Raw genomic sequence first — 22,878 nt, 5'->3', positions numbered from 1 at the left:
AGCTGGGCCGGAAGGATAACCGGATAATACTTCAGAAACTCTGAAAATCTTGGACGCCACAGATAGGAAAGAGGAAGCGTTACCTCGGAAATCACGCAGGCTGGGTTATTTCCGAGGATTTTTACTCTGAGAAGCGTACCACTGTATGAATTTCTAATTAACGGGTATAGCTATTTCCTCGCAAATTTTCCGCGCTGGACGACAAAAGATTAAAATATGATTGGCCAGCGTTCGGAAGAATATGTAGAGAGGGAGAATATTCCGAGGTTACGAGAATATGATTCGCCTCTCGCCAACCTCAGGCAAGTACCAGACACACACAGAACATTCATCACATTACGCAGACACCCAAAAATCACAGACATAATGGCCGGCCGCAGTGGTCGAGCGGTTCTAGGCGCTTCAGTCCGGTGCCGCTCGGCTGCTACTGTCACAGGTTTGAATTCTGCCTCGGGCATGGATGTGTGTGATGACCTCAGATGTTGAGTTCCATAGTGCTTAGAGCCATTTGAACCATTTGAACAGAAATAATGACACACACAAGTGAACAAGTGGAGTAAAAGCCGAAAGGCGACAAACTCCTCTACACATTTCGCCAAAGAGAGGAAAGTATCAGATGAGAGTGAGTGAGTATATGATTCGCCTTCTGCAAGTACGAGGGAAGGGAGCCGAGCTTCCTGGTAAGCCAGCGGTGGAGAGAATGTGGTCTTCAGTTTTGAGCGCCGGTGTTTGACGGTCGCTCAGTATCAGATTTTGTTGGTACAGACGGTCTTGCTGTCTTTGCTCTCAGGAGATTTTATAGTTAGAACGGTTAGCCACTGTACTGTTGCGAACTTACAAGATTCTGGACTTCATCTCCGGATGGGGAGTCGTTGTTGAGTACGCAGCGTTCAGTGATTGAGAGCACTACTTCTGCCTATACTCACGCAGAGACGTTATCTGAATTCCGTCCTTGTGGCTGGGAGTTCGCGTTTCTTGTCTGTAGAAAACATAGAAGGCAGTATTAGATTATACTAGTCAGAGGGCCGCCTTCTGCCGTCCTAGCGTCTGAATGAGCTTTTTTTATTTTGTGGCCAGAGTTCTTCCATCGTCGCAGACATGTACGCAAACCATCACTCCGACGCATCGGACGCGGTGATATTGCTAATTGCTTCGGCTTATTGTGGCTATAATGCTAAACAGCTGTGATCATGTAAATTTTATTTCCACTGAGGTTGCACACCCCTGTAGATCATCATTGAAACTATTGTCTTCTAGTGTTTGGTACGTTGGTGATGTCAGTCATCTCGCGTTATTTATATTAGATCGCGTAGCTACAAGAAGGGACAGATCTGAGCAGTTGATCAGTAATATTAGTTAGGAAATTCATTTGTGTCTCTTTATGTCCATTGGACATTGATATATAAACATTTGTAATATATAAAAGGGGTTTAATCTACAATAAATGTAAAATCAGAATCAACATTTATCATTTTGTAGTTACTAGTTCCCTTAATCATTCATTTATATAATTTATGTGTTAAAAAGCAAAATCTGCTTCGGGGGTAGTCAGACAGAGCCAAATCTTCATTTTCGCTTTCTTTTCCGTTGCGCACATTCATTTTTACACTCGCCTGGAGTAGCATCTTAGAACACCAACAACTGTACTTCAGGAATATATCCTGAGGTCTCGAGCAGAAAATGAAGAGTAGAGAGATTATGAGCGCACTGAACAGGTAACTTCGTATATAACAATCATTTGGTATTGGATCGCTGTAGCAGATGAAGAAAATAGGACAGAGACAAGGGAGAATGTTGGCCCGTTTCAAAAAAACAGATAGCAGAAGCCTCCTTAAAGTCTGAAGTCAGTTTCAGAAGGTAGTAGCAAACATGCTGTTCAAGAATCAAAAGATAAGAGTTATACTTGGAGAAGGCCTGCAGGCATGGGAAGGTACAAATGACTCTGAGCACTATGGGACTTAACATCTGTGGTCATCAGTCCCCTAGAGCTTAGAACTACTTAGACCTAACTAACCTAAGGACATCACACACATCAATGGCTGAGGCAGGATTCGAACCTGCAACCGTAGCGGTCACGCAGTTCTAGAGTAAATCGTCTAGAACCGCACGGCCACACCGGCCGGCTGGGAAGGTACGAGGTGGATTACATAATAATGAGAAAGTCGTTGTAAGACGTCCCAAGCAACAGATACAGATTCACGTCACTAGTTCTGATGGAGAGAAGGTTGAAGTGTAAGAGCATCGTAAAGAATAATCATTGTCTATGTCACTGCTATCGCAAAGAACAATCATTGTGTATGTAAGTAGGATACTAAGCTGCTGAGAAATGATGATGTGCAATAGATCTCTCAGGACGAGAATACTGCGATAAAGAATACCACAGTTGCCAATCGTTGAAGACGAATGGACGTCCCTAGGAAGTGAAATCACTGAAGATTGGCAAATCAAAGTACGTGGAAGGTAACTGCTATAAATCCTTGAGTTACAGAGCAAATATTTCAACGACGTGACGAAAGAATGAAGCAATACAACGTTCGGGAGAAGAAGGGAACACAGCAATACAAGTCATTTAGAAATGGAATACATATGAGATGTAGGGAAGCTAAAGTGAAATGGTTGCAAAAAGAATGTAAAGAGATCGAAAATTAAACGGTAGTCGGATGGACATGTTCCGCATCTAAAAATCTAAAATTTGTGTTAGAGAATATTAAAAGCGTCAGCGTCTACACTGAGAGTAAACAAGTAATTTCGTCATAAACGCCAAGGAGAGAAATGTCGATTTGGAAGACACGTGAGACCAGATATGAGAGTTGGAATTTGACAGAGGTTTAGATAACTCACAAACAGACGACCAATATCTACCATTCTTTCAGAATTTCTCAACTGTGACATCCGAACCATTGAACGATTATTAGGTTAGTGTGTAGAATTCGTGAGACTAGTGACCACTGGGCTTTCAGAAGAATGTAATCCACTACATCTCATAGGTACCAAAGGCAAATAAATACGAGAGATTTCCTGCAATCAACATAACAGCTGCTGCATCGAAGTTACTGATAATAATAATATACATATGGCTGAAAGAGAAAACTGAGATTCTCCTTTCGGCCAGGGGAAAGATAAAGGTGCCAAAAAAGCGGCGAGCGACCGCTACGGTCGCAGGTTCGAATCCTGCCTCGGGCATGGATGTGTGTGATGTCCTTAGGTTAGTTAGGTTTAAGTAGTTCTAAGTTCTAGGGGACCGATGACCTCAGAAGTTTAGTCTCATAGTGCTCAGAGCCATTTAAACCAAACCAAAAAAGCGGTCCTGGAGTAGCGCTTGATAATGGAAGCAAGACTTAAGAAAACTGAAGATACGTTAGTAAAAGAACTAGAGTCTACCACAAGAAAGGACGTGATCTTATTTCTCCGGCAAAATATGATCACCATAGAATGGTGGTTTTGCACTATAATTTACTTAGATCAACTTGGAATGCGGCTACACAAGTAATTTTAGCGAATCATTCACATACTCAGGTAATATTTAAATTGGAACAGAAACAAATATTTTTGTCAGCCAACACTGTAACCCATTCATGTATATATCTTAGAATTTTCCCCTCTTGGTGAACGTAAAACAGCTATAGAAATAGAGCACCTTCACAGAACAGCGGAGTTCTTTTTTGTGAAATCAGCGTCTATGGATTTCTAGAGTAAGTGTGTTTTGTGACCCCGAAGTTTCGATATTTTTCCCTGTGAAGAAATATGTTCAAGTGGTCCATCCAAGCGGTCAGGAACTGACGTTAGTTTCGGAGTAAACAAATTGCCTGAAGTATAGTTACGTTTGGTTAAAATGAATGAAAGATAGCAAAATATAAAAACAATGTCTAGGCAAATATTTTATTTCGCAGCTGTTATTTAGAAAAATTACATTTAAAATATTTCATGCTACTTCCATGAGTTACTGAACGACAGTTTCGAAACTTCCATGTGACTTCCAATGTGACTCCATCAGTAGGTCCCAGGAGACGGTTCTAGTGGTACGTTATCGTTCCAGAAGTCCATTCGCTCGCCAAGCCTGTCGTGTGCGAGCGAGAAGTTGGCCTGCATCAGCAGGTAGCTGCGGCTGCTCAGGTCGTACGGCTCCCACACCACGGGATCCGCCTCAGGGGTTGGATTCCTGTAGAAAACGTTCCTGTGAATCTGTGATTACGCTTGATTTTGGTATGTTATCATCTGCAATTTGTAGTATATTGCTGAAGCGAGTTTTCTATTTTTCTGTATTTTTTCTATATGTATATCAGAGATGTTCCATACGAGAGGAAGTAGAAAGTCTTTAGAGTGGACCAGAGACTTCGATTATGCGAATATTACTTTGTTTTCCTCACATTGTCTTAGTACAATGGAAATGCCGTGTGGCTAGAGCCTCCCTTCGGATAGACCGTTCGCCTGGTGCAAGTCTTTCGAGTTGACGCCACTTCGGCGACTTGCGTGTCGATGGGGATGAAATGTTGATAGTAAGGGCAACACAACACGCAGTCCCTGAGCGGAGAAAATCTACGACCCAGCCGGAAATCGAACCAGGGCCGTTAGGTATGACATTCCGTCGCACTGACCACTCAGCTACCAGGGACGGACGTTTTCTTGGTATGTGTTGCGCAGTAGCGTAAAACAGATGTTGACTTCATGTGAAGCTCCGTTTGTACAACTTCCAGAAGCAGCTGTGTAGCGTAGCATTCATTCAAATACACTCCTGGAAATGGAAAAAAGAACACATTGACACCGGTGTGTCAGACCCACCATACTTGCTCCGGACACTGCGAGAGGTCTGTACAAGCAATGATCACACGCACGGCACAGCGGACACACCAGGAACCGCGGTGTTGGCCGTCGAATGGCGCTAGCTGCGCAGCATTTGTGCACCGCCGCCGTCAGTGTCAGCCAGTTTGCCGTGGCATATGGAGCTCCATCGCAGTCTTTAACACTGGTAGCATGCCACGACAGCGTGGACGTGAACCGTATGTGCAGTTGACGGACTTTGAGCGAGGGTGTATAGTGGGCATGCGGGAGGCCGGGTAGACGTACCGCCGAATTGCTCAACACGTGGGGCGTGAGGTCTCCACAGTACATCGATGTTGTCGCCAGTGGTCGGCGGAAGGTGCACATGCCCGTCGACCTGGGACCGGACGGCAGCGACGCACGGATGCACGCCAAGACCGTAGGATCCTACGCAGTGCCGTAGGGGACCGCACCGCCACTTCCCAGCAAATTAGGGACACTGTTGCTCCTGGGGTATCGGCGAGGACCATTCGCAACCGTCTCCATGAAGCTGGGCTACGGTCCCGCACACCGTTAGGCCGTCTTCCGCTCACGCCCCAACATCGTGCAGCCCGCCTCCAGTGGTGTCGCGACAGGCGTGAATGGAGGGACGAATGGAGAGGTGTCGTCTTCAGCGATGAGAATCGCTTCTGCCTTGGTGCCAATGATGGTCGTATGCGTGTTTGGCGCCGTGCAGGTGAGCGCTCAATCAGGACTGCATACGACCGAGGCACACAGGGCCAACACCCGGCATCATGGCGTGGGGAGCGATCTCCTACACTGGCCGTACACCACTGGTGATCGTCGAGGGGACACTGAATAGTGCACGGTACATCCAAACCGTCATCGAACCCATCGTTCTACCATTCCTAGACCGGCAAGGGAACTTGCTGTTCCAACAGGACAATGCACGTCCGCATGTATCCCGTGCCACCCAACGTGCTCTAGAAGATGTAAGTCAACTACCCCGGCCAGCAATATCTCCGGATCTGTCCCCCATTGAGCATGTTTGGGACTGGATGAAGCGTCGTCTCATGCGGTCTGCACGTCCAGCACGAACGCTGGTCCAACTGAGGTGTCAGGTGGAAATGGCATGGCAAGCCGTTCCACAGGACTACATCCCGCATCTCTACGATCGTCTCCATGGGAGAATAGCAGCCTGCATTGCTGCGAAAGGTGGATATACACTGTACTAGTGCCGACATTGTGCATGCTCTGTTGCCTGTGTCTATGTGCCTGTGGTTCTGTCAGTGTGATCATGTGATGTATCTGACCCCGGGAATGTGTCAATAAAGTTTCCCCTTCCTGGGACAATGAATTCACGGTGTTCTTATTTCAATTTCCAGGAGTGTAAATGATTTTGATCATTGTACCGTCACACAATTCTCCCTTTTTTATATAAAATCTATAAAATGGGCAACAATTCATTCATGGACGCACTTTCCTTGACCGACATATCGGAACAGCAACTACAGATATAATTGGCGATAAAATGCGCAGTACAATACTAGACATTGCGAAACTAAAGCATCGTGAAACAGGTAACATCACGTCCGCAGCGAAAGAAACAGATGAATTTGTTTTACTCAGAGCTTATGGCCTTAGTGCGAAAGAAGTCTTTCTTTCTTGTTGGCGATCTCGCAATGGGTGAAACAATTTATGATAACTGTTAGCAAAGTCTTCTGGTGCAACTGAATGAACATCACATCCGAAGGTGCCTGTCGTGAAATAAAACCTAGCCTGAATGCTATCCAACTGATACTCCTGTATTTCCATGCACGAGGTGGTGGTTAAAAGTTAATCGTTGTTTCAACATAGAAAAAAGCCACTTCTACAAATGAAGAGTTATATGAGAATACGATGTCTACTGGGTGTGTTACCGCATCGCCTCATCAGAACCAGCGCTCATCACAGTAGGCACATGGGACGTGCATGTGCAATTTATCTCCAACTTTTCGACTTGGGAAAAAGTCGAATCTTTGGCATGAGCGACATAGATTATCATACCGACAGATAACGCTTATGCTTTGCTGTAGAGGAATTTCTCCAGAATAAGTGGTTGGAGTGTGGCAAGCAAAGTGGGCAGCAAGTCAACAACAGGAGATGATCGTAGAATTGTTCGACTGTCTCTGACAGCTCGACGTTGAGACCAGCTGAAATCCGGGCAGTGAGTCACCACGAACAGTCGGGAACTGGTTAAGAAAAACGATAAACCTCTAGCGTCGTTGATGTCTGTCACTACACAGAAACAACAGGCATGGTTTAGATTCAGAGTCCACTCGACCATTGAGTGGAAAACATATTGGCTCGAGTGTTAACGTTGTCAACTCTTCTTCTTAGCATGAGGACTGCAATGGGATCAAAAGAAGAACTATTTTTGAAATATCTCCTCCGGTTACTGCATGCCGCATTTACGCCCAGGAGAGCTAGAGACGTCGTTACCAGAGGATGGCACAACCGACAGTTGACAGCCCATCGTCAGCGTCGTAATATCACAGGTATATTTTCTCTTTGTAGTTTTTAGCGTCACATCCAAGCACATAAGTTTCCTTCAAAGCTTCTTTGCGATCTACGACTCGATGTAATGATATTACAGACCGCTAGTTTACACGTGTAACTGTGCAGCGCAAATGAAAATATCACAGTAGAATGAGTCTTCGTCTTAAAAAGTATTTGACTCCACATAAGAGATTTCGAGATTGCACCCAACTGCAGATGAAAACATACGTTTCAGTATGTAGAACCGGGTGAACTCTATATGTTAAATGACGGTATTCCTAGTCACAGGTAATATGAAAAGCAAAACGCATTTCGGCTGCGTAACGTAAAAAACCAGTTTACAGAACTGCCACTGCTTGTCACCTTCTGAAAATTTTAAATAAACTCAGGTATCCTTTCAATTTATTATTATTGGTTTCCAGTATATAAGAGACAATTTTTTTTGCTGGAAATTTACGATTATTAAAATTTACGATTATTATGTGCTGATAATGTTACTCTCTGAGAAGGTTTACTGAAGTAAAACGTATTTGCCTTTCATACAACTCAGTAATAAAAGAGACAGAAAAGGTGATTTCTATAATACATATTGGGGTATTTGTTTCATAAATATAATATTAACATTATACATAGACGTGAATACGACAAATTATAGAAATGACGTCCTACTCCTGAACAGTTACTAAAAAATACGCTAGTCAGTATTTTGATTCTCCTGAGCTGCTCTGTTAGCATAAATTTTCTACAGAAGCTAAATAGTAATTACAAGTACTCATACCCATATTTTACGAAGTTGGTCCACATATTCCTCCGTACTTGATCCTCTTCGGATTGTGGGTCCAAGTTATAATTAAGGTCGCCGTTATTGTGGAGAAACAGGAATTCTTGCTCTCCTTCGTGTTCAACACCTGAAACGAAGACGTTTACCGGTCAACATCGTTCACAGTACTGAATGACGGGTTGCATCAGCAAAGTAAATAACTACACAGAATACCACGAATATGTAAGAATGACATTCACCATTTATTTGGGAAATGTGAAAATTCAAGACGAGGAAGAAATCATCTCATAGATGTATTCAAATGGCTCTGAGCACTATGGGACTTGAAACATCTATGGTCATCAGTCCCCTAGAACTTAGAACTACTTAAACCCTACTAACCTAAGAACATCACACAACACCCAGTCATCACGAGGGAGAGAAAATCCCTGACCCCGCCGGGAATCGAACCCGGGAACCCCGGAGCTGGAAGCGAGAACGCTACCGCACGACCACAAGCTGCGGGCAGATGAAGTATTGCTTCATCTACCGTCTTCTACTCATTCTTTGCACACTCACTAACAACAATCAGTAATGCAGATTTCTTGGTTGAACTGCATAGTAAATATTTCATCACTTACAGCATTTGACAAAACTGATGACAGAGTTTACAGTAGGAGCACAATATCCCAGTATCCACACCCCTTCTTGGATATAGAACCAGTTTGATCAGAAGCACAGCTCAAGCACACTTCCTTTCGGAAATACTACCCATTCATACCATCCACGCTAGCATTTGGATGCGGACTCCATACACGCTTCCAAAGTGACTTTTCACTGGATGAAACACGGAAGACTTACAATGCATTTGTTGTGTAGTGCTGTGGACCTGTTGTGGTTACTTAACGTACTGCTTCCATCTGTTTTCTGTTTTAAAAGATATCTTGAATTTTAGATTGCTTACTCCTATTGTATTGTTGTTACGTCTTTGGAGTATTCCCTGTGTATAAGCCTCCGAGTATAATTTATTTTCATTTTATTGTTATTTCTTAATACCAGGCAGCTTCCACATATAGAAACCAGTTCTTGTTATTATTCCATCTTGTAGTGTAAGAAATGCCAACGGCCTTGCCGCAGTGGTAACATCGGTTCGCATCAATCACCGAAGTTCAACGCTGTCGGGCTGGACTAGCACTTGGATGGGTGACCATCCGGTCTGCCGAGCACTGTTGGCAATCGGGGTGCACTCAGCCCTTATGAGGCAAACTGAGAAGTTACATGATTGAGAACTAGCGGCTCCGGTCTCGTAAACTGACATACGCTGGGAGAGGGGTGGGGCGACCACATGTCCCTCCATATCCACATCCAGTGACGCCAGTGGGCTCAGGATGACACGGCAGCTGGTCGGTACCCTTGGGACTTCCAAGGCCTGTTCTGATGGAGTTTAGTTTTTAGTGTAATAAATAATGAGGTGAAACAAGTCATGGGACAGCGCTATGCACATGTACGAATGGCGGCAGTATCGCTTACTCAAGGTATAAAAGGGCAGTGCATTGGCGGAGCTGTCGTTTATACTCAGCTGATTCATGTGAAAATGTTTCAGTGGGATTAACGGACTTTGAATGCGGAATGGTAGTTGCAGCTAGATGCATGGGACATTCCATTTCGGAAATCTTTAGCGATTTCAGTATTCTTAAATCCTCTGTGTCAAAACTGCGCCGAAAATAACAAATTTCACACATCGCCACTCACCACGCAAAACGCAGTGGCCGACGGCCTTCACCTAACGACTGAGAGCAGCAGAGGTTGCATAGAGTTGTCAGTCCTAACAGACAAGCAACACTGACTTAAATAACCGCAGAAAACAATGTACGACGTACGATGAACGTCTCTGTTAGGATAGGGTAGCGAAATTTGGCGTTAACAGGCTATGGTAGCAGACGACCAACGCAAGAACCTTTGATAAGAGCACTTCATCGGGCCTCTCCTGGACTCCTGATGTATCGGTTGGACCTTAGACAACTGGGAAACTGTGCACTGGTCAGATGAGTACCGATTTCAGTTGGTAAGAGCTGATGGTAAGGTTCCACTGTGGCGCTAACCCCACGAAGCCATGGTTCCACGTTGTCAACAAGCCACTATGCAAGCTGGGGGTTCCTTGTGTACATTGTGTTTACGTAGAATGGACTGGATGCTCTGGTCGAACTTAGCCGATCATGGACTGGAAATGGTTATGTTAAGCCATTTGGAGACCATTTGCAGACATTCATGGACTTCATGTTCCCCAACGATGGAATTTTTTGGATGACAATGCGTCATGTCCCAGGGCCACAGTTGTCCGTGACTGGTTTGAAGAACATTCTGGACGTTGGGGCAAATAATTTGTCCACGCTGATCGCCCGACATGAAACCCATAGAACATTTATGGGTCATTTATAGAGAGGTCAGTTCGTGCACTACATCGGTAACAGTTTTACAATTATGGGCAGCTATAGAAAGCACTGCTCATTGCGACCCAGCAGCTACACTGCCAGAGTGCTGGGACATCCAGTTCAGTTAACGTCAAGAGGGCAATGTGAGTACTGGCTGTGTATCACTTCTATCAGCTTTGACCGACATTGATTCATTAAGTAAAATTCTAGTGGCGGAAGTGTCACTGAGGTCGCAAGGTTTGCGCATTATGGGAACCGTTTGCTACATTGAAATCACAATGTAAAGTCGAAGCAAATAACGATGTCGTGGTGTGCCCCTGGGCAAATTCTGCACAGATATACTTAACGCTAAATACAGTTTTAGAACAAAGGAACAGAGCTATAGTTAACATGGATTGGGATTGTGAAGGTCGCTGGGAGCAGTATCCTTCATTTAGATGCTGACCACTTCGGAAAACAGTTTTAACAGTTTCCTCACCCTCTTTAGGGAGTAATGAAAAACAAACATTTTCGCTTGATATCCTTCTGGACTGTGAGCAGCATTACTTGGTGCTGCTTAGTGAGACGAAAGAAGTGTTGAATGAAATTACAGAGAAATCCAGACCTTTAGCTGCTTACAGGCGTTGATAAATATCAATGGCGACAGTTGAAATTCTGTCCCCCAACCAGGACTCGAACCCGGGATCTCATGCTTAATGGCAGATGCACTATCCCTCTGAGCCATCGAGGACACAGAGGATAGAGCGACTGCAGGGACTTACCTTTGACATGATACCCGTGAGACCCACATTTCCAACTTATTGTCCACACACCACATTTGTAGCGCCCCTGCCCACTATGCTCACTATAGAGCGCCTCCCATGTAATCAGGAGATCCCCAGTTCGAGTCCCCGTCGGGGCACACATTTTCAACTGTCCCAGTTAATATTTATCTACGCCTGTAAGCAGCTAAAGGTCTGGATTTCATTGTAATTTCATTCTTCGACAGCTGCAAAATAACCAATAGTATCTATTCTTTCGGACATGTTCCGAAAGAACAGGTGCCATCTTCATATAAATGAGGCTTATCGGCCAATGATCTCCTTCAGTGCATGCACTCATATTGCCCGAACTCTAACGGGAAATGGTAGATTGACTGCCGCGAATAATGAGTATAGCGGGCAGGGACACTACAAATGTAGTATGTGGACAATAAGTTGGAAATGTGGGTTCAAATGGTTCAAATGGCTCTGAGCACTATGGGACTCAACTGCTGTGGTCATAAGTCCCCTAGAACTTAGAACTACTTAAACCTAACTAACCTAAGGACAGCACACAACACCCAGCCATCACGAGGCAGAGAAAATTCCTGACCCCGCCGGGAATCGAACCCGGGAACCCGGGCGTTGGAAATGTGGGGCTCATGGCGAAACGTACAAGAGATAAGTCCCTGCAGTCGCACTATCCTCTGTGTCCTCGATGGCTTAGACGTATAGAGCGTTTACCATTCAAGCAGGAGATCCTCTCTTAGTGGCTTTAAGTGTACTGGCAGCAAAACAATGGGTAATTGTGATTCTTGTGTTTTCGTAATGATACCATAGTTTTCTTTATGTTGAATGTGAATACGCTTCTCTTCCGTCAACTTGAGGCACAAGGGTTCGTTGTTTCCATGTTCCTGTCCGTTGGAGAAGCGTTATACGGCATCTGAGAAGACATTGACTTGAACATGATGTAGTCTGAAGGATCTGACTAGCGGCAAACTGATTGCAACTGTGCATAATATGGTGACAGTTGCCTGCTTTGTTCACCACACCACGAGCGAAGCATCAAAGAAAAATTTATTTGGGAAGATACATTTTATAACAAATGCTTTTAGCTCTCTCATCTATCAAAGCAGAGTGACTTGTGCGTTTCTGCGCGTGGTAGTTGTAAGATTGATCTTAGCAAACTATTTAACTGGCCAGGTTAATAATCTCTTTCAGTATCATTGTATTTCTGTTTGTATCTTGTTGTGCTTTAAATTATAGTCGTTAAAGTTTCACTGCCAGAATTTAAAAAAATTATATGTAAATAATTATGTAAATTATATGTAAATCTCATTTTGCAGGGATTACATGTAGAATATATTATAATCCAGATTCCGTCATTTTTGTGTTATTGGGTTTGTAAGTTTCTGCATATATACGTATATGAAGACATGGAAATATCTCTGAAACAAACATGAGAGCCAAAAAATTTACGGTTATAATTTGTTCGTCTGAGAGGGGTACGGCCAGTGGTACCAAATTCAAACACCCTCCCCACGCCATGTGTGAGGGCGGGGAGCAACTTAGAAATCTTAAACACTTATCCTCAGGTTTTGTTCCAGATTTCGATTCAACGAAACAAAATTCACGAGTTTTATCTGAAAAATTTTTGGGTCCGAAACAGATGGCGCTGCAGTACGAAAAATCAAGATGGGTAGAAAATAGGATGTTTCAAAATACTGTCCACTGATACCTGTGTTAACCCCCCTCCCCCACCTTCATGGTGTGAGGGTGGGACATGCAGTTATTTCATAACTTGTAATGGGACTGCACTGTCTGTTGTGATAAATCGTAATTTGAAACTTCCTGGCAGATTAAAACTGTGTGCCCGACCGAGACTCGAACTTGGGACCTTTGCCTTTCGCGGGCAAGTGCTCTACCATCTGAGCTACCGAAGCACGACGCACGCCCGGGCGTGCGTCGTGCTTCGGTAGCTCAGATGGTAGAGCACTTGCCCGCGAAAGGCAAAGGTCCCAAGTTCGAGTCTCGGTCGGGCACACAGTTTTAATCTGCCAGGAAGTTTCATTTCAGCGCACACTCCGCTGCAGAGTGAAATTCTCATTCTGGAAATCGTAATTTGCTTACACGCTCACAGTGACGCGCCGAGCACTCCCCTTTTCGTTATGTTGGAGGCATACAACGTTGCGAACCGAGTTTCTCATTAAAAGTTATGAAATAATTGCCTCTCCTACCCCAGCAGATTACAGATGTGGGATTAATTCAGGTGTCACTGGACAGCATTTTGAAACATACGATTTTCTGCTTGAAACATTTTTCCGATTACAGCGTCATTTATAGCGAAACTAAAAAATATCATCATCATTTATGTGTTAGACTGGAATTTTTTGCTATCATGTCTTTTATTGTGAATGTTTTACTGGTTTCCATGTTTTTATGAGAGTTTGTCAAATGTTTTGTTTCCAGTTTAATACCCTGGAAAAACCGTAAACATGCATCATCATACCAGGCGGTGTGCACATCAAGACTGCTGGTCACAGAAGCTACTGCTTATACTACGTTAGGTGCAATATTGCACCTTTTATAATTTTTTAGCGCATGTCTAGCATGTGATTCTAATTCTTACGTACTTGTGTCAAGCCTGATGGCAACAAAATTGTGTATGGTTCAAATGGCTCTGAGCACTATGGGACTCAACTGCTGAGGTCATTAGTCCCCTAGAACTTAGAACTAGTTAAACCTAACTAACCTAAGGACATCACAAACATCCATGCCCAAGGCAGGATTCGAACCTGCGACCGTAGCGGTCTTGCGGTTCCAGACTGCAGCGCCTTTAACCGCACGGCCACTTCGGCCGGCCCAAAATTGTGTAAATTTAAAAAAAAAACCTGTTGAAAACGTGATTTCGTCTATTTCGTTAAATGAATTTGTTGTGTTTTTTCCGATTTCTGTCGTTCCTCAGTTATCTTCAAAATTCATGGAGGTATGTTCCGTCCTTGCAACTAAATGAAATTCAGTTTGTTTTTTGCTGCATTCGTTTCGTTTCGTTTCTTTTATTTATAAAGCACCTTCACGGGCCTGTAATGCATGTTTGTTTTTACGTATACAATATATCAATTATCTGTTAGTTACTAATACGTTACTATGTTACGTTTTCTCATGTTTTCTTCAGATTTGAAAGATCTCTCAACACACGAAAAACGCTTGAAATCGGAAATCTGTTATGTGGGGACCAAATGAACACTTTTCAGGACCACACAAATGGGATAGCAACACTGGAAATCGTAAGTAATGACAGACGATTATTTAACCTCATGAAACTAGTGCTACAAAAGTTGTTTCGGATCTGAAAAAGAAGATAAATACATGAGAAAACGTAACAGAGTAGTACATTTGTTACCACTATATAATGCATTTATTATGCATATAAAAACAAACATGCATTACAGGCCTGTGAGGGTATTTCATAAATATGGCAGAAATCAAATTGCCTTTCATTTAGTTGCAACGATGGATTTCTTTTTTTTTAGATCGTTACATGCAATACCTTCGTCTGAGTACATGTTATTGGTGCCTTTGTGACTGACAAAGGAGTCAAAGAGGCGGACAGGGGTTTCATGCTTTAAAAAGTATGCAATAGCAGAGTTGAGGATTAACAGTCAACAACTGCCAGAATGTAGTGTGACCGTGCTGTGGGTGCAGCTCTATGGTGAGTTGGGCTGCCCACTAGAAGTAACCACAGAGAACGTGAGTGACCTAAGTGCTGCTGTAATTGTTTGTTCTACCTTATTCGCAGGTGTGCGGGACAACTTTCTGTTCTTAGTCCAGTAGTCCATCACAAGCTCAAATTTGCTGAGTTCTCATTCAGATTAACCATTTATGAAATCATGTTCAGGATTTAAAGCCAGTAGGTACAAATCTGGAACAAATTCCAGAATTTATGAATTTCAAAGAAAGGTTATGCAGTTGCAGGTCGTACGTAAAGCATTAGAATCGTAAGGCACATCATTTCATAGTATATGTGATTCCTCTCAGCTAAGTGAAGCATCGGCTGATGAATTGTTGATTGGTGGTGGTATAGAGACATATAAACAATTTTAATAAATTACCTCAGTCTACTTTACCGATGATTCAGTACCTACTGCAAATGTGCAAGAAAACTATTAAACCCTTTGGTTCTCCATTCGGTTAGAACATCTCGTATCCCTCAACTTTCTCATTCATTAATGACAACTGAAGAAGACCACACACATTACAGATTGTCCCAAGACTCACCAGTCTGAAGTAGTGATGGAGGGAACCTACACTATGAATCCTGCAGAATTGTCCATAAATCCGTAAGAGTACGGGGTTGGAGATCTCTTTTGAACAGTACGTTACAAGGCATCCCAGGAACGCTCAATAAATTTCATTTCTGGGGAGTTTCGTGGCCGGCGGAAGAGAAGTGTTCCTGGAGCCATTGTGCAGCAATTATGGACGTCTGGGGTGTAGCGTTGTCCTGCTGGAATTGCCGAAGTCCGTCGGAATGCACAATGGACATGAATGGATGCAGGTGATCAGACAGGATGCTTACGTACATGTCACCTGTCAGAGAAGTATCTAAAGGTATCAAGGGCCCCATATCACTCCAACTGTACACGCCCCATTCCATTACAGAGCCTTCACCAGCTTGAACAGTCCCCTGGTTGTTTCCATACCCGTACACGTCCATCCCCTCGATGCAATTTGAAACGAGACACGTCCGACCGGGCAACATGTTTCCAGTAATCAGTGGTCCAATGACGGTGTTGACGGACCCAGGCGAGGTGTCGTGCAGTCATCAGGGGTACACAAGAGGGCCTTTCGCTTCGAAAGCCCCTGTCGATGATGTTTCCTTGAATGGTTCGCATGCTGGCACTTGCTGGTGGTCCAGCAATGAAATCTGCTGCAATGTGGGGAAGAGTTCCACTTCTGTCACGTTGAACGGTTCTATTCAGTCGTCGTTGGTCCCGTTCTTGCAGGAATTTTTTTCTGACCGCAGTGATGTCGGAGATTTGATCTTTTACCGGACTCTTGATATTCACGGTACACTCATGAAATAATCGTACAGGAAAATGCCCAGTTCATCGCAACGTCGGAGATGATGTGTCTCATCGCTCGTGCGCCGACTATAACACCACGTTTAGCCTCACTTAAATCGTGATAACCTGCCACTTTAGCAGTGGTAACCGATCCAACAGCTGCGCCAGACGCTTACTGTCTTATATAGGCGTTGCCGACAGCAGCACCGTGTTCTGGCTGTTTACATATCTTTGGATCTGAATACGCTTCTCTATACCAGTTACTTTGGCGCTTCAGCGTGTATCTCATTAACTTATTCTTCAAGTAAAATATCCATTAACTAAATTTAGTTGGAGTGTATTTGGTATAGTTGTTGCTGAGGTTTCGCAGATCGGTGGGACACTGAAAGATTGAATAGGTTGTTCAGGAGAATTTATCTAGCAGGGTTAGGAATCAGCTCACTAATAAGCATTTTTTACCAGTATACTCTCGCGAAGTGACACTTGCCAATGTATCTAACAAATTAGAACCACCTTCTCGGCATTATGCTTAGGGATCACCGAAGAAAATCTGAAACTGTCAGTAACATTTCGCTGAAACTGAAAGAATGTAATAGACTAAGAGCTCTTATAATCAATCTCTTCCGTTTGTGTGCACAGCTGCCGTTCGGTGTGGCCGAGCGGTTCTAGGCGCTGCAGTCCGGAACCGCGCGACTGCTACGGTCGCAGGTTCGAATCCTGCCTCGGGCATGGATGTGTGTGATGTTCTTAGGTTAGTTAGGTTTAAGTAGTTCTAAGTTCTAGGGGACTGATGACCTCAGATGTTAAGTCCCATAGTGCTCAGAGCCATTTGAACGATTTGTGCACAGCTGTTGACCATGGACCTGCGTTAGTCTCATGGGACTCAGGGAGTAGCGTCTGCATCTTTAATTGCGAGTGGTACTTTATTTCTGCAGTACATGAAAATTCTCGCTATTGCAACTCGTCAGTCAGCATTGCTTGTCCGTGAATGGACAGTTGCTACTGTTGGTAGCTGAGGTTTGCAATAGTGTATGCATTCACGTTATTCATGGCTAGGTTGTGACATTACTGCGATTACCACACTTATTCTAGATTATTCTGGAAAGAAATTGTATTTCAGAATTCAGCCTCACCAGATTGGCAAATTTTGTGACCTTACGTGTACCCCAGGTGCAAATACCGTTGATGATAATCCTATTAAATTAGTGCCACATTTGAAAGAGACAGAGACCAAACAGATTTTTAAGGTTTTTCAATCAGCTTCCAGATTTATTGATCAATACATTCGGTGTTACTATCTTAGACTCAGTTGTCCAAGGGGGTGATCGTTTGTTAAGCAACATAAATCATGTATCCGCTTCAAAAGTGGACGTTTTATGCCAGATTATTGGCGGATTATTTGCTGTCAGTATTATAAGGCAATCCGTCTAGTTAATGGGCCATCCAGTTTATCCCATGCTTCATCTCTCTTTCTGGAACCCAAGGGGAATAGTGCAATCTGTAGGCTACTGTGCTCTCAATAAAACAGTTGTCTGGCAGTTAGTTCGCCTGCGGGACTTACGCAATTGTTTCACCTGATTTGCCAGGATGCGCTACTTTACCGTGTAACACTTTAATCAGCCCAAACAACAGTTACCCTTAGCAGAAGAATTTGAACCTCTGACAGCATTCTGTACTGACAGGAATAGATTTTTACTCAGTCAGTTCCATTTGGTTTAACGAAAGATGCAACAGTTCCTTCTGTTTATTGGGCTCAGTTTTGTTGTGAGCTTGAGTGTGTTCATAATTAACTTGACGATGTACTAGTAAATATTAAAACCTTCAGGAAGACTTAGATCACTTAAGCAAAGGCCTTGTTTGCAGTATCAGGCTTAAATGATAAACCATCTAAAGTTAAACTGACCATTGGGATCAGAACTGATCAAGAGTGCATCAAAGAATTCAGAACAAAATGTTTCCCGTTAGCCTGACTCTTGAATTAGCTGAGCCATAAACAGAAAGTTTTCAGTGAACCGTGGCCATTGATACACTTCCTCTTTCACAAAGAAATATTACAGGTTACAGCCGTACTCCTCCAAGTGCATGACAGCGACAGAATACGAGCCGTGTACGCTGCTAGACCCTTTTCTGTAACTGAAATGAAATATTGCGTCTATCAGTTAGAAACGTTAGCGGTCCTTCACACTTAGGAGAAAGTTAAGTTCTACCTCAAAAATAAGGATTTTTTGTCGAAAACCGACAGCGAGGCCTTCAGCTGGGTGCCTGAGCGTTGGACTCTCCGCATTTTCGCCTTTCGGTTTTCTATAAAGCGTGTGATGGGGTCAAATAAGTAGATCCTGGAGGCCTCGATAAATGTGTGCTCCTGTTTTTTCTATTCCAGATTCGATTGAGGTCGAGCACACTTATCCGGGATCGTTTCATGATACCGAAGGTGGCCATGGATTTCAGCGGTATTAGCCGAAATGCCTTTGCTTTCGTTAATTTAATGGAAAAAACACGATCAGGAACCAGTTGTAGCCGGTGTTAGAGTCTGGGGAACTAAACATCCTTGGTGACGATTTAGGAGCAACTCACATGGCCAACACTAAATACAGATATAAGAAGTGTGATTACTGATTGTGAGGCATATAAGGTCGGTAAGCGTAATCCTAATAATCGTCGTGGTCTTCTCCATTCAAGCTGTGAAGAGAAGGCTATAGGAAAGGCTTTTGCGGATTATTTCTGTCCCCTTTCTCGCATGAAAAGTCACGATAGGTACACAGGGTCTAAACTATAATTGTTTACGACGTAGTGCAGAGAAAGTGGAGACGAACACATTCATGCAGAACAATTGAGTCTATTAATTTGGTAAACCACCGCAAACTGGCGAATAAAAACCAACTAAATTACAGCGCATGTACATTGGGCGAGATTTCTAATATTCTCTTACACTCTACGGATAAACTAAGGGTCCTAGAAGAAAACGGTGAAGGACCCTTCTTGTAGGAAATCTAATGAATTTTAATTTTGCCATTGCCAGTCTACATTTTATATCCTCTCTACTTCGACCATCATCAGTTATTTTGCTCCCCAAATAGCAAAACTCCTTTACTACTTTAAGTGCCTCATTTCCTAATCTAATTCCCTCAGCATCACCTGACTTAATTCGACTACATTCCATTATCCTCGTTTTGCTTTTGTTGATGTTCATCTTATATACTCCTCTGTATATATGTATATATGTATTAAGTTTCGTTAAAGTCTATCCTCTGGTTTATAAGGAGTCGTGGAACACACGTTATTGTCCTCACAACTCCCAGCTATTCCCTTCCCATAGTCAATTGCTGCTGCTAAAATATACTGAAAATATACCGAACCGCCACAGTCTCCCATCAAAGCGTCATAGCTGCAAAAACTGATAAAACGGATAAAATTATTCCTTACTGGATATTAAGATTCTAAGTTTCATAACCTGATCTTGTGATAGTTTCCCAGACTACATCCAGAAATAACTAAACGTAATAGTGGAAGCATGTTTGACATTATCCACACGAACACACAGCGAATTCGCAACTTTAGGGAATTTCCGCACTAGCTACACATTTATTTTTGGCACAATCAGTTTCGACCCAAAAGGCTATTAGCAGCTGTGGCTGTCTCAATTAACATGAATCCATTCAGGTGCGAGATAGAATAGACTCACGTTGCTCGAGATGGCCACATTGATAATATCCTTCAGAGCCAAAACCGGGTGATGCGTAAAATAAATTTGCAAATTCTTTTTAGAGCAAGGCACAAACGTTGCAGATTGTATCTTCGTGTACGTCCTCCGCTTGAACTTACCCCATTCGTTTGTAGGTACGTTCATCCCGCGATAGTCGAACTCGTAGTAGTAGACTGGTAGATCAGAAACTTCCACTATTCTTCTGACGAGTGCGTCAGTGGGGTTGAAGAAATCTATGTCTTCACTAAGCTGAAAAAATGAGACAAATGTATTACAGCAGAGTCTGATAGTATATTAAAGTTTAAGAGGGCTTGCACTACATGATTTTCTCGAAGCTACGGTCGCAGGTTCGAATCCTCTTCGGGCATGGATGTGTGTGATGTCCTTAGGTTAGTTAGGTTTAAGTAGTTCTAAGTTCTAGAGGACTGATGACCACAGCTGTTAAGCCCCACAGGGCTCAGAGCCATTTGAGCCATTTTGTCGAAGCCTGCCTCAACCCTAATAATTAAATAAGACAGCACCCCACCAAAATAACATAGGTCCCTAAGTAGATCCCACAAGAGACTCTTTATCTCGATTTATCAGTGGTTTAATGGAAGTTGTGGCATAGTTCTTTCATCAACGTAACAGTTTGGGGTGAAATCTCTATTCCAACGTATGCCTGGGCTTTGGTGTAGATTTGAATGTGTACTTGATGCATTCTGGTTTTGCAGCCTACCCATTATGATTTTGTGTTCACAAGTCGAAGATTCAAGGGATTCCGATATTTACAGCATCGAACAGCAACTCCTGTCAACTGCTTTGGGTTTAGATATTTTTTTCTCCTATAGTATATGTTATCTACTTTCCATTATCACTACTTCTTCTATGTACCAATAAATCTTATCATGTTTTTCACATTACCACCTACGTCGAAAGTTAAGAAACGTCAGTGGGAGGTAACCGATGCGAGTGCTCATCCTGGGGTACATATTAACCTCTGGTATTCGGTAGCGAAAGGAAAATGCTGTTGCGATCACCAACAAACCGGTTATGTTGTGGATTAAATGCCGAAGGCCTCCACAGCCTGTTATTGAGTGAGAACATGTGTCGGTCGTGATGGTGCAGCACTCGCCAGATACATACACTCCTGGAAATTGAAATAAGAACACCGTGAATTCATTGTCCCAGGAAGGGGAAACTTTATTGACACATTCCTGGGGTCAGATACATCACATGATCACACTGACAGAACCACAGGCACATAGACACAGGCAACAGAGCATGCACAATGTCGGCACTAGTACAGTGTATATCCACCTTTCGCAGCAATGCAGGCTGCTATTCTCCCATGGAGACGATCGTAGAGATGCTGGATGTAGTCCTGTGGAACGGCTTGCCATGCCATTTCCACCTGGCGCCTCAGTTGGACCAGCGTTCGTACTGGACGTGCAGACCGCGTGAGACGACGCTTCATCCAGTCCCAAACATGCTCAATGGGGGACAGATCCGGAGATCTTGCTGGCCAGGGTAGTTGACTTACACCTTCTAGAGCACGTTGGGTGGCACGGGATACATGCGGACGTGCATTGTCCTGTTGGAACAGCAAGTTCCCTTGCCGGTCTAGGAATGGTAGAACGATGGGTTCGATGACGGTTTGGATGTACCGTGCACTATTCAGTGTCCCCTCGACGATCACCAGTGGTGTACGGCCAGTGTAGGAGATCGCTCCCCACACCATGATGCCGGATGTTGGCCCTGTGTGGCTCGGTCGTATGCAGTCCTGATTGTGGCGCTCACCTGCACGGCGCCAAACACGCATACGACCATCATTGGCACGAAGGCAGAAGCGACTCTCATCGCTGAAGGCGACACGTCTCCATTCGTCCCTCCATTCACGCCTGTCGCGACACCACTGGAGGCGGGCTGCACGATGTTGGGGCGTGAGCGGAAGACGGCCTAACGGTGTGCGGGACCGTAGCCCAGCTTCATGGAGACGGTTGCGAATGGTCCTCGCCGATACCCCAGGAGGAACAGTGTCCCTAATTTGCTGGGAAGTGGCGGTGCGGTCTCCTACGGCACTGCGTAGGATCCTACGGTCTTGGCGTGCATCCGTGCGTCGCTGCGGTCCGGTCCCAGGTCGACGGGCACGTGCACCTTCCGCCGACCACTGGCGACAACATCGATGTACTGTGGAGACCTCACGCCCCACGTGTTGAGCAATTCGGCGGTACGTCCACCCGGCCTCCCGCATGCCCACTATACGCCCTCGCTCAAAGTCCGTCAACTGCACATACGGTTCACGTCCACGCTGTCGCGGCATGCTACCAGTGTTAAAGACTGCGATGGAGCTCCGTATGCCACGGCAAACTGGCTGACACTGACGGCGGCGGTGCACAAATGCTGCGCAGCTAGCGCCATTCGACGGCCAACACCGCGGTTCCTGGTGTGTCCGCTGTGCCGTGCGTGTGATCATTGCTTGTACAGCCCTCTCGCAGTGTCTGGAGCAAGTATGGTGGGTCTGACACACCGGTGTCAATGTGTTCTTTTTTCCATTTCCAGGAGTGTATAAAGCACTGCAAATCATTATCATTAGAATATCAAACGCTATTATTTCGTAACCTGCAATCCTTCGCATACAGAACGATGTCTTCGCTGTTTAATAAGGAAGCCACGAACTGGTACATGCAGATCTGCCTACAACTGCCACATACTACAGTGTACTAAGACTATCGTATGTGTAGAAACTTTCTTTTAGCCTCCTGTGAGAATCTTTTCGTCTCAGAGTAGCACCTACAGCTGATATCTCAATTATCTGTTCTGTATATTCTGAACCCTCTCTTTTCCTAAAATTTTTGCACTCCATGGCTTTTTTATGCAAGTTATTTTCAGATGACTTAACGTA

The 22,878-nt window shown here is 44.1% G+C and overlaps 1 protein-coding gene across 1 annotated transcript in view; it reads right to left on the bottom strand.

Annotated features, from left to right (window-relative positions):
• Positions 1-3,990: 3,990 nt before the first annotated feature.
• Positions 3,991-22,878, bottom strand: part of LOC126474513 (juvenile hormone esterase-like) — a 104,841-nt gene continuing 85,953 nt past the window's right edge. The window contains exons 6-7 of the mRNA XM_050101984.1: positions 20,071-20,243; positions 3,991-4,159 (exon numbers count right to left, since the gene is read on the bottom strand). Of these exons, the coding sequence (XP_049957941.1) occupies positions 3,991-4,159; positions 20,071-20,243 (342 nt within the window). The remainder of the gene's footprint in view (positions 4,160-20,070; positions 20,244-22,878) is intronic.

This window comes from Schistocerca serialis, chromosome 4 (assembly GCF_023864345.2).
Source record: "Schistocerca serialis cubense isolate TAMUIC-IGC-003099 chromosome 4, iqSchSeri2.2, whole genome shotgun sequence".
Taxonomy (NCBI): domain Eukaryota; kingdom Metazoa; phylum Arthropoda; class Insecta; order Orthoptera; family Acrididae; genus Schistocerca; species Schistocerca serialis.
Note: the sequence above shows the minus strand (reverse complement) of the source record. Positions and strands in the feature narration are given on the sequence as shown.